Source organism: Chroicocephalus ridibundus, chromosome 2 (assembly GCF_963924245.1).
Source record: "Chroicocephalus ridibundus chromosome 2, bChrRid1.1, whole genome shotgun sequence".
NCBI classification, from domain to species: Eukaryota; Metazoa; Chordata; class Aves; order Charadriiformes; family Laridae; genus Chroicocephalus; species Chroicocephalus ridibundus.
In genome coordinates, this window is record NC_086285.1 from 154,892,102 (window position 1) to 154,905,254 (window position 13,153).

Genomic DNA, 13,153 nt, shown 5'->3' on the forward strand with positions numbered 1-13,153 from the left:
AGGTGTGATTTCAGTTCAAGAGCTTGGGAGCTCTACAGTAAAATGTAGTGAGAAAATTGGGCTACATGAAATGGGCTGTTTAAACGTCAAAGAAAGATGTGGACACTAGAAACTTCTGAATGTCCTTCAAAGCACAACCTAGGTAGCTGTGAAAGTAAAAAGATAATAAAGCCAGCACTGGAAAAACTGGCACAGCACTGAAGTTGAATACTGTAACATGTTATCAGCCTGGTGATAATTACAGAATTCACAGTTACAGTTCTTGGAGATTATTCCACAAGAGAGGCTCAGTTTGATTAAAGCCTCACAAAACTTAGTTCAAGGGTTTATGTTTTCAGCTGAAATGGCATCTGCAGTATTTAAAATTAGCATGCATGTTATGTTTTCACCCATTAAATGACATATTTTCACTGTCTAGAAATACCTGTCGGTGAATGTGCCCATTTTGTTTCAACACAGAAGGTGACCGTGGCAGCTGGACCTGTAGGTGGGACTGGAGTTAGAGCACAAGAGCTCTGAACGTCGTTTTGGCATATCGCAGACTCCTGTGAGACACTGGGAGAATAACTGTCTACAATGAATGTACTACATTTCCTTCCTAGGGAAGCAAGAAAGAGGAAAAAACCAAACAACAAACAAAACCCAGGAAATATATTTGTGACATTGTATAAATCCATGGTGCACACATATCTTGAATAATGATTTTCTAGTCTGTCTCAAATGTAAGAACTGGGGAATACTGCTGAAATGAACAGAAAGTTATGGATAACAGGAGAGAAGGCCTTTCTGTGCAACACATCGTGGACCTTGCGATATGTGGTAGAAGTCAAAATGAGTGTGATCCACAAAAGAGTTAGACAAATTCATAAAGATTAGATGTGCTTGTCTCTGTTAATCACAATGTTCAGGTTTTAGTTGTAACTCAGGACCCTAAATGAACTCAGATCCTCTAAATATCAGAGCACACGCTCTTCTGCTCTCCGTTGGTTATTGAGTTAGATGTATTTTTACTTTTTTTAAAGTTTCTTTTTAAAGAATAGCTAAAATAGCAAAGCAATGACTTGCATATTTTATGCTCCAGTAGTCCCAGTAAAACTGCCATACCTGATGATGTCAGCCAGCAAAGCACCACAAAGCAGAAGGTAACGTGTCCAAGACTCCATCAGGGAGAATTTCAGCCAATTAGTAGAATAACCAGATAGCTCATTGCTACCTCAGATAAGTGCTGTCTTGTCATTCTTAATAGGCCAACAGGGTTATATTCAGTTATATTCAAATTAGGAGAAAATAAACAGTTGGAAGCAAACCTAAATATTTGTGTAAACTCTATAACAGCTTGGAGTATCTCAGTGACATAAAGTTGGTTTTGTGCTGGAAACAGCGGAGAAGAAACACTGAAGCACAAAGCTGGAGAGCACATGCTAAAATAGCAGGGGCACAAACACCATCACCACAGTTAGGAAATGACTTTGAGAGTTTCACAGCTGCGACAAACAAGAACCCAGATGCCCAAATACTTATGGGACAACTAATGCTTAGATACCTGTTTCATTCTTTCGTCATTTCTCTGCAAGGACAGCATACACAATTGCAAACAAAGCCAGAGGATCAGTCATGCCACACGGATGTCATTCCTGATAAGGCAGAGTAAAACCTGAACAAGCTGGTACCCAGCCTACATTCATAGCTTCTCCCAGTCTCAGCCAGTCATCCAGGACATTCTGTGCTACAGAGTAAGTGTAAACGCTGGTGCACTGGGTGGGAAGGTGCTATGCTTTTTCTTAACCTTGGCATGAAAGAGCAGGACATTTTTTTCAAGAGTACGTTAATTATAGGGACTTTCTAGATTTACAGTATATGACAGGTGTGGATGCTATTTAGTGCATGAGTACATGAAAATCTTTTGCTCCATCTACATTTTCTGGATAGATCTCCAGAGTGCTTCTACCACAGCAAAAATTGTAATTCCGACTCAGCTTATTTTTCTAGTCGGCAAAATTAAGAGCAATACTTTACTGCGAGCCCTAAAATTTAATCACATAATACACCCGCTGCTAAAATAATTTGAAACAGTGTTATCATTAGTATTTAGGAGATAAATGTCTACAGGTAAATGGAATTAAATGTAATTTTTAAAAAATACTGTGTAGAGTGTTTTGTGGCTAATTTCAAGGCTTGTTCTGGAGACCTTATTAATAGTGACATACTAGACATCAGTATGTGTCATCTGGCAAATTATCTCACTGCTTGATTAACTAGTATCTACATAGAATAACCTCAGAAAGTTTTTTTGCAGTTAATCTACTATTATTTTTTGAGGCATTGCTAGGGCTAAGCATTACAAGTATATCCCAGCAAACTACATACCTATAATATCTGTATGAATCTAAAATAAATAAATAGTGTAATTAATGTGAAAACCATAGCCATATTATGCAAAATTTAAAAAAAAAACAACGAGGAAGATGCATAAAAATTTCTATTTGTGAAGGGAATACAATGGAGGAGTAGAGTGGTGCAGGAAAATGACAGTGAAAAATAGCAATATGAAAATTCAAATGAGGATGGTGAAGAAGCCAATATAGGAAAAGCTCATGTAACAAAAGGAGCAGAAGCCTTACACAGGGAAAAATTCAAAAAACGATACAAATGAGCACATCATAAGAATTCTGTCCAAACCCCCCAGTGTTGGCATGATCTATAAACTGCAGAACACATATCTGATTCTGATAAATTCCAGTTGTTTCTCTTGTTTCTGCTTGTAGGGCCTTCTAGTCTCACCCTCGTTCATGTTGAATAATGAGATTTCAGGCTGGACCCTTCCAAGAATTACCAGTTGGCTCCATTTTGTCATTCCCAGATTTCCTCCTGGCACTAAAATGTTAGATTAGCAGGCTGGACCCTTCCCATCCTGCTCCCCAATATACCTAGGAGTCCTTCGAGTCCCGTGTCCTTCTTAGTCCCAAACCATCTGCCTGACATGAAAGTGGAAAAAACTCTGCAGACATCTCTGCAAGAAACACTTTGTTCTGAAGGTTTCCATCTACCCACCCTCATCAGGTATTACCAGGCCCTGTGCCTAACGCATGAATGGTCCTGTATCAATTATATTTTTGATTATATTTTTGATTTTTTTTTCTGTGTAGATCCTAACCTTCTCCACCTGTAGGTTTTTTTATCCTGCTGCTGAATACTGGAGCTTGCCATGGGGCCAGACATTTTTCCATTGTGATCACTGTGCCAATGAGTAGGTGGAATTTTTGTCTTACAACTCCGTGAGTAATGATTAGTAGTGAGTATATCGCAAGGGATATTAATGTCTTGAGATGCTAAACAATTCGACATCATGTGGTAAGCTATAACCGGGACAACAGAAGTAACTTTCCATTCAATGGATGTTTTGGCCTCTCAGATCTCCAGTTACTCTTGACTCAGAAAATAAATTCATTGCTCGTATGGTCAGGAGAGAACCTTGTCCTCTCATCTTCTCCCCTCTAGGTGTTGGAGACTGGGGCATCAGCTTTGGCACGGACCTTACCTAACAGAATTGCCTTTCCTCGAGAAATTGTTGGGTAAGTGGATGATGAGGCTGTTCTCATCATGGACTGCTTCAGAAGAGATGTTGTGTGAGGCTTGAGGGGAGATACTGCCCTGTAACCCCTCTTTGGAGAGCTAAATGAGTTTCCCCCCACAGATTTAACAATTTGAATGACAGAAACATCAAAGACAATTAAGAAACTTAGAAATCTTTAATTAAAAATTCAGCGCAAGTTCCATTCCTGGGTGAGTGGGTGCTGGGGTCTGCCAAATTGGGTGACAGGAAAAGGACAGGTGTAGCCAATCCTATTCCATGGTGGGGACGTGCAGTACGTGGGTCTCCTGAGGTGCTGCCAGGCCAGTTTTCTATACTGACATCTTTAAGAGTGACAATTTGGAGGGCTCCTCTCCAGAGAGAGGGAGGAAAGGTCTGGTCTCTCTGCTGTTTGCTGTGGAGACAGGCAGCATCCACCTGCAAAGACAGTGTAATACAGAGGGGAAAAGCTCTGAGGGACATCACAAAGACAATCTATATCTTCCACCTCCTACCTCAGCCTGGCTCTGTTGCTGCTGTCTTTCTTCCAGCTTCTTCTCTTCCCTTCCTGATTCTCTCCCCCTTTTTTCTTCAGCTCAAGTCCCACTTCTGTTCTTAGTAGGACTCTCTTCTCCGCATTCCTTTTCTGTTCACTGCTCTTTCCTCTACCTTTTTATCCTCATTTCACCCCTCTTCCCTCAGTGAATGCACGTTGGTGAAGTTTTCTTCCCAGACACAAGTAGAGACTGATTTACAGATGCTTTTTTTTTTTCTGCTGAGACATCGAGAGCAGGACAGTGTTCCCACTGCAGTTCAAGAGTTTCTGCATTTCAAGAGACCCAAATTCTTCTGAGAAGACCTTGCTTTGCTTCTTGCTTTTGCTTGTCTGTTGGTGCCTACTTCCACCAGATCCTTTGGTACCCAGTTTCCCTGGTGCAGAGCTGCAGCAAAGCTCTTTCTCCATAAAGAATTCTGGTTCTCTGTAGCAACAAAAATACCTTATCTTTGGTTCAATAAAGGGACTGGTCATATCCAATCGCTTTTATATATTTCAGCACGATGTGCTATCTGATTTATTTTAGAAGCATGTTCTGCAGAGTTTATCTCATTGTTTCAGCACTCCAAGAAATCTGTAAATGTTTTGAGAACCTAGGAGGTCCCAGACAAACACTTCCTTGCAAAGACCTTTCATAAAAGAGAATGTTGACATATCTAGTATTTTACTGGCTTTGATTTTTCATTTTGACTGGCTTCGCTGGTTACTTTGGTGTTTGCTGTGGCAGGAAATTAATGGTGGAGTCAAGTATGTTTGTGTTTGTAATTCTGTGCAAAAGTTCTATGGTCTAAAGATTATTCCCTTATAAAATTACCATTAGCTTAATTTAACAGCCCTTTTCTTTTGTCGAACATCAGTTCACAGCAATATTCTAACAGGCATTTTCATATTTAAATTCTTGAAAGGACCACAGGGTGGCAGAGCGATTAAACAGATATCTGCTGGAAACAGTTTATTTCACAGGCATAAACAGACCGCAGTCAGGCAGGCCAGAGTAGCTGCTGGTGGTGATTATCCCAATGGAGCTGAGTGATGCTGTCGCTTTGTAGCGTTTCTGAAGTCTCGCAGCAATGGTGGCATCATTGCAACGTCAGCCTGGGGAGCAGCTTTGCTGGCGGGTGTTCCTCAGCTGTGGGATGTCTCTGTGTGTGCCACACAGCCTCACCTAACGACAGGATGTGATGTGGTTAAGGATGGAGACAACGCTGAAACCTCTGCTTTGTAGAGTACTGTTTGACAAAGACAGTTTTTCTTTATTGCAAGCCTCATCAATCATAGGGGAGTATGATTCTGTATCTCTTGGCAGCAGCTGTTTTGGCATCCTGTCAAGCTGCTTGCGTCTGTTCCTGCCACCAGAACCACATATCCACAGATAGGTGTGCACTGCATGCTTGCACCCACCGCCCACCCCAAACTGTGGCTGGGCCGCTTACTCTAGGGCATGGAAGAGCCAAATAGCCTGAGGCAGAGTGTGCTCCATCATGGGCAGCGTGGAAAGAGCAACAGCCAAAAGAAACTCAGGCTGAGAAGCAGCAATAGGTAGCAAAGGACTAGTAAGGAACAGTGTCTTAGACTGAGTCTCGGCTCATAGGTGTTGTCTCCCAAGGGAGAAAAAAAAAGGCGCCTGAATGGTCAGGGCTGGTTACAGTGAAGAGTCAAACCGTCAGTTCAAGCCACAGTGATTTAAGTAAAGCTTTTTGATCTCACAACCAGACATCAACACAGATGGAGCGGAGGGACAGCTTAAGAAGCTGCCTTTTGCCACTTAGCTAGTAGGTGTTGTCTTCACACTTGAGATGTGGTTTAGAAAGCAGTTCCTTTGCAGCTCTTAGTCACACGTCCCAGCTGACTCACACCTCCCAGCCTGTTCACTAAGCTGGATACTACAAAAGCCCCAGACTACAACCTGGGCTAAATATACGATGTAGACACAGCTCAGGCTGAACAAGTTCATAATTGCTATCAGTTAAATGCAGAATAAAATAAAGAGAAAAGAAACCAAAAAAGAACTACTGGAAATGCATATGAAATCTTGAAAGGTTAAGGTTTCTGCCAGTTTTACAGGTGCTTTTTGACAGATAAATATTTTTGTGATGCTCAAAATCAGAAATTATTACAAAACTACTGAATATATGAAGTAAGAGAAAATGGAAAATGTTCCAGGTATAACAGATAAATATAGGGACTTGAGTGTATAGAACAAATGGCAGCACTGGCATTTTGGTTTAGCAGTTTGGTTTGGTTTAGCAGACCATGCTGTCAACTTGAGTTGTTGGGTCTGCTAGTCTGATGTGAATTTCTGATCTTTTTTCTCATTGAAGCTGTTTGTTTCCATAAAATATTTATCTGTTCACAGGAGCAAGCACGAAAACATGTAGCCATCTCTTGGCTGTGCTTTAGCCGTCAGTCTGCACAAGAATCTCACTGTCTCTGGCCCAATGAGTGTTAGGACATTTAACGCTAAATGGAAAAGCTGAGTAAGGACAGGCTTAGAAAGCCCCTTTCAGATTGTCTCTGCCTATCTCAGGATCAAAATGCCTTTTTCTCTGCACTTCGGCTCACTATTATAGCGATTACCAGGTCAGTGTCACATGAAATGCAAGAATCTAAACAGATACGAGTCCCACTGTAGTGCTGAAATGTTGGACAGGTTGTGCAAAATTTCTCCTGTTATCTCACCATGGTGGCTTTTGCAGGAACTTGGATGTTATAATAGAAAAAGAGAAGTTTAAAACATGCCATTTTTTTTTCCTGAAAACTTACTAACTTTTCCTGTGGTTTATCACAAGACTGAAATTAGCATGGCCAGATGCATTCAGTCCTTTGAATCACACAAGCACTGATTCTTCTGACCGGTTTCTAGCAGACAACTTAAATTGTTGGAACGTCGAGCAGCAAATGAGCAGCAATGAATGTAATCCATGCACCGCCAAGAATGGGAAACACTATTGTACGTAGCCTGAAAAGAGGAGGGGAGACTGGACAATACCTGGTAGTTCCTCTGGTTCCACTTGCCAGGCCCTTAGTGCTAAGGAAGTGAACCAGTTGAAACACAAAGACAAGGGAGCTCTCTTTGCAAATAAGCATGGGAATATAGAAAAAAAGTCCCCGCGCTCATTTTCCATGAGGGTTGCAACACCTACGTAAATGAAAGGCCAGCTTAAAAGCCAAAACCCTATTTTGTATTTGTCTTCCTCAGTAAGAGGGACCAAGTATTTTTAAATTTGATGTTTACATAATGCTGGCTCTTATACAGAAGACGTTAGGAAAAACAAAACTGTTAACCCATCGAACAGCTTACCTGCTAACATCTTTTCTCCCTTAAGTGCTTCACCATCTTTTGCATGAGGTGATCAATGACTTAATGATTTGTCTGTCATTTTCCTGTTTAAAAAGGTCTTGTCATCCCAGCAAAGGAAAGACAAATAACCTTATATGGGGCTCAGAAACAATACTATAGGGGAAATAAGAAGTGCACACATGATTGTTAATTTTTTCATGTGAATGTCTAATGCTAAAATAATCCTGCAGAAAATTAATTAGTGAGACTACAGAATTAATTTATCAAATCTCAGGTTAATTTATCAAGTGAAAATGTAGATCGCATGCAATATTCTTTAAAGCAGTGAAAGCAATAGTCTGATTTCACTAAGTAAACATTTAGCATTTCAGCACTTGGGCATTTACTCAGTGAGATAAGAAAGTTTATACAAATTACTAGAATGTTTTCTAAAACCAATACTCTGATACAACGTCCCTATTCATGCATGATGTTCCACAGAGCGTTATGACCTTGGGGGTTCAAACGTGTAGCCTAATACCTTACTGCATGCCAGAGAGACTCCAGCGTCATCAAAAGTCACTCGAAGATACTTGATGTTCCCCTCATGCCTGCGGTACTGACTCTCCACCAGACCCATGCGGCTCTTCTTGCTCTCTTGATGTTGTGGAGGATGAGTTTTAAAGTGTCCCAGGGCTCTAGCTTCAAGCTCTGTCATGCTCTGGCTGAGCAGTGCCTTCCTGTTAGCCAACTAACTTCACCTCCCTTAACTCCGGCCGTGCTCAGGTAAAATGCAAGTGTGTATTCATATCTAAAATAGACATCGACTCCTAAAATTGATCCAGCATTTATAAAAGAGAAATGAATCCACTTTGCAGAGATTACCTCAGAGGGATGTCTCTGTCAGGATTTCAGGCTCTGCACGTGCTGTCCCACCTCTTAGAGGAGCATCTTAGTTTTGGTGGCTGGTCTCCCCTGGGATGAAGGGTCAAGACAATTTAATCTTTTGCTAGACCTTATGTTCTATAGCAGTCTGTACATTAAAAACAAACAAGCTACAAACATATAAACAGGCTATTTTATATAGCTCATTACTGGGTTTTGGCTGAAACATGACCCTTTGGGGTTACGTTAATTAACCATTTTTGGGTGACAGCAGGCTTGGAATGGCTGATACCCAATTCCCTCTTCTTAGGCACTCTGTAACTGTAAGAGATTTCAGTGTGAACATGTGGAACAAATTAAAAATGGGATATCAGTGCACAAAGGCAAACATGGCCATGTATAATCATTAAATAATTCAGTGCAGGAGCTTGCGCTGGCCTGCATTTCCCAATTGCAAGACTGTGCAAGGAAAGATAGGCATTTCAGGCTGCAGACAAGCACCCGGAGTCAAGTTTGTCACTGCCCAAAGACAGCTTCTTCCCTCTTTTCCACTCCTTCTTCCTCCTCTTTTGTTCCTGCTCCAAGCTGCCCAGGACTGCTGCACTTCGGTGCCAGCTCTGGTGCTTGTTGGACCCCACAGCCGACAGCACAGCTCTGCCTACTAGCCCAGAAGAAACTCTCCACTTTCTGGTACTCTTCTGCCTGTTTAGTGAATTGACTTTCAGCAAGTAGAGGTCTTAAAAGCGGGAAAACTAGCATAAGACACATTGCAGATTGTGCCGCTGGAGCTGAGAACGGTGTGTCCCCTTTTAGCCAAACCCAGGTGATGGAGCCAAGGGCTTACCCAGAAATGGTCTGCAATGTACAATAACGTTCTCTTGAAATTGTCTTTCCTTCAGTCATGTGATAAAGTGCTTGATAAAAATTACTGTGTAAATTCTTTGTCCTAAAGATAAGGTCAGATGAGATGGTTGTTTCAATTCCCTTTTTGTTTCCAGCTCTGTGAATCTGTACTTTGTATGTTTTCAGTATGAGTGGAATTAGATGGTGTTTGCGAGTATTCAGTTTAAACACGACTTCTGAATTTACAGCAAGCAAGCTCAAGCTGTAGTGTTTACAGTCTTAAGGTATCCGCTCTCCCTGGCCCATTCCATGAATGAAATAAAGGCAGATTCTGGTTTTCTCCTTTGCCACCCATGGATCTCTGCTGCTCTTTGAGACCTGCAAAGGTGCTCATTAAAACGACGCTACTGGGTTGAACCAAAGGTCCATCTAGTCCAGTATTCACCTCAGTGGCTATAAACAGATGCTTAGGGAGCAGCAGGGAAGGCATATATGAAACATCTCGTGAGTGCTTGCCTAGCTTCCAATTATTTTCAGCAGAGAGAATTTCCTGAGCTGGATGTGGCTGCTGCCTGCTTAGTAACCCTCTGTAGGTTTCTTTTCCAAGTACTTGTCGATTTTTATCTTGACTCTTAAGTCCTTTCTTTCAGATCCAGAGCCTCCTTTGGTAATAAATACCACAAGTGTACTATGGGCTGTGCAGAGAACCGCCTTCTTCCCATTGTCTGCAGCCTGGTTGCTACTAGGTCCACTTGATTCCCTCTTAGTTCTTCTCTTGATTCTGAAGTTATCGTCTTGGTCCTGAATCGATGTATTGCAAACACTAAAGCATCCGCAATTTCCATGCACATGGAGTACATGCAGGCAGAAATAAAGGCAATGAGTAGGCAATCAACATATATCTTAATCGCATGCGTTTGTAAATGAAAACCATGGCTGGACCACTACAGGACCACTGCTGCCTCGGGGGTCTTCTGCAGGAGGTGCCTCCTGTACTTTTTTAAAAAAAGGCTGTTGGGTTTTTTTTCCCCATCAAAACCGTTGACAAACAGTGATCATGACCTTGCACTTTACTTCCCACTGCCAGGACTAAATGCTGAGAGAAACGCTCCTCTGCCCTTTCAGGAATTCTGCATCCGCTGTCGCCTGGAGACAAAGAGGTGAGGTGGGAAGGGGACCAACGTCTGAAAACAGCCCCTGGGGAGCAGGTGAGCGGAAATCGGGACGGTGGGAAAGCAGCAGCAGTTTTTGAGGGTGAAAATCAGGACGAATAGCTCCCTCTCTGTGTGTTCCCCCCCCGTATCTCTGAGGATAAGTGCCAGGCGCAGCGCGCGCTACCTGAGCGGGCGGCCGCGGCATCCCCAGCCCCGCAGCCCAGCGCCGACCCCCGCACCCCGGCCGCGCTTCTCCTCCCGCGTTGAAGGGCGGACTTTGCACGGGAGGGGAGCGCTGCGCTCCTCCGTGCGCGGCCCCTTCCCGCCGCCCCCCTCCCGCCCAGGGGCAGGCGGAGCGGCCGAGCTGCCCTCGCCGCGGCGGGGCCGGCGGGGAACCGGAGCCGGCCCCTTCCCGCGGGGACCAGGCAGCGCCGACCCTGCCGTGTGACAGCCGAGGGGGGACGCTGCTGCCTCGGCGAGGCTGGCTGCGGCTGCGGCGGCTGCAGCCATGTGTTTCTCCGCCTGCCTGTGACACAATAACACGGGAAGCGGCGCGGGGGGTGGGGGGGATCCGAGCTTGCCGAGGGGAAAAGTGACCTGCCCCGCTCAGGTGAGCTGAAGCGGCGGGGGACGGCAGCCGCTGTCCCCCACACCTCCGGTGACAAGCTCTGCAGCCGCCGGGGCCAGGCGGGAGGCGCTCGGAGGAGCTGCCAGCGGGGGCAGCGCGGACGGGGGGGTGGGGGTGGCAGGTCCCCTCCGGTCCCCCCTCACCCGGCGGTGCTGTGCCCGCAGGCCGGCGGCGATGGAGGAGGGCATGAGCAGCATGCAGCAGAAAGCGGCGGAGCTGGAGCACATGGCCGAGGTCCTGCTCACCGGCGAGCAGCTCCGGTAAGCGGTGCCGTCCCCCCTCTTTGCCGGGGACACGTCCCCGGGGGACAGCAGCAGCCCCCCTGAAGGCGGGAGGGGGGACCTGCGGGGCGGAGGGCGAGGGTCTGTCCCCTGCGGGGCGGAGGGCGAGGGTCTGTCCCCTCGGGCTTTCCCTTGCACCGGAGCACCTGCCCGGCTTCCAGCGCGTCCCCGGGCTCCGGCCCGCTTTCCGCAGCGCGGAGCAGGAGGAGGAGGAGGAGGAGGAAGAGGAGGAGGAGGGGAGGTGGCAGCCGGCGCTGCGAGCCCGGGGAAGTAAGTCACCGCCTCGGGGGTCTTCTGGCCCGGGCACCTTTGCTCCCCTGCGTGGAATTGGAGGCGCCCGGGGGGCAAGGCTGCTAGGATCCCTGAAGGGATCAACCGATGCAGAAGGAGACTTGCACCTTTAAAGATTAAAAAACCCACCCAAACAACCCCTGAGCGCGGGGAACCGCTCCCGCGCAGTCCCCGGCTCCCGCCGCCGTGCCGGGCGGTGACACTCCAGGGGGGGCTCCTTCTCCGAAGGACTCGTTTTTATTTTGCATCAGCTGGTCCCAGCAGATGGAAGGGGATCCCTACTGGCCGCACCAGCAGTAATTAACAGTGCTGTGCGACTGGAGTTGTGTGCAGCACAGAAACCGTTAACAAAAATGCCTGACTCAGTTAATTTTTAATTTCTGTGATGTGTTTAGTGTGCCATCTGTACCCATGCACTACAGAGGAAAAAAAGAAATTTTAAGGCTTTTGGCTTGTTGTTGGAACATCTTGTGATTCAGGAAGAAAATTCCTATTATTGTGTGTTATATGTGTAACTAGAAAGGGACTGTAGAAATATTCTCACGCTAGTTTTTGTTTGAATTTTCTTGGAACTTTTTGCTCAAATGCCAAACAAACACTGCAAAATGATAGAAACGTTGCTTGATTTGGGAGGTGCCATCATTGCTGCTCGTACAGACACTGACATTGTTACTGGTCCTATCCATATGGTAAGGACCATTGTCACCCTGTGATGCACACTAGTGATACCGTGTTTGGGGAGTAAACTTTGCTGTAGTGGTCTGGCTCCTGTACACACCAGTGTCTGCTGCAAGCTTGAGATTCCTCTTCAAAGTAGCCTGAAGGGAAACCTAAAGTGACAGGGTGTACCAGCACACAGGCTCTGCATGGTGGACTTAGCGCTGAGTTGTTTGTCCAGGTACCTGGTAAGAACCCTGCTGTTCCTAATTTATGTCACTAGAAAATGAAGGTTGAAGGCAAATGCAAAATTTCTATTAAGATCACATGAAGTTTTTCTATATGCGTCATACTTAAACATAAAAACACAAGCTTTGCAATCTTTCCCTAAGGAGAAGACTGAGGAAACTTCAACATGTCTGGCTCCTAGAATCAGCTCAGTAGTGTCACAATCAAGTATAAGCGTTGTTGTCTTATTTATTAAGGTAATGAAACATGATGCTATTTTTGGGCAGGATGATCTACAGATATAAAATCATTATTCCCCATCCCGTGAAGTTACCTATGGACATTCCCTTGCAAATCTGTAGGAAGTGGCCAAGATCTCCTTGGACTGTGGTCCAAGGACAACTCAGCCTGCATGTTTAGCTACTGCTGAATGGGGGGATCCGCTCTCCCCTCCAACCCTTTTCCTACTCCCCGCTCCCGGCTGCGTAGTCCCTCCTTCTCTGTCATGCCTGCTTATGTAATTCTTGTACTTCTTTGGAGCAGATCCAATGTGGTGAAGTGGTGGGTAGGTTAGTTTTCTGATCTGCTGACTGCCAGAACCCACAGGAGATAGATGGTGGGAATGTGGAGCCAGGAGCAAGAAGAGGAGGTAGTGGAGAAGAAGCGACACCTCCCATTTTGGCAGCAGTGAGCTGTTGGGTCAGCTGGAACCGTCTTGTGAAACTGCACCCAAAATTGCGTTCTGTTTCTCTGTGGGCATGCTCTGCAGAGGGTTAGTT

The 13,153-nt window shown here is 45.2% G+C and overlaps 1 protein-coding gene across 1 annotated transcript in view; it reads left to right on the plus strand.

Annotated features, from left to right (window-relative positions):
- Window positions 1-10,629: 10,629 nt before the first annotated feature.
- The window catches only part of DEPTOR (DEP domain containing MTOR interacting protein), a 77,444-nt gene continuing 74,920 nt past the window's right edge, over window positions 10,630-13,153 (plus strand). Inside the window, exons 1-2 of the mRNA XM_063327462.1 lie at window positions 10,630-10,899; window positions 11,082-11,177. Of these exons, the coding sequence (XP_063183532.1) occupies window positions 11,092-11,177 (86 nt within the window). The 5' untranslated portion in view covers window positions 10,630-10,899; window positions 11,082-11,091. The remainder of the gene's footprint in view (window positions 10,900-11,081; window positions 11,178-13,153) is intronic.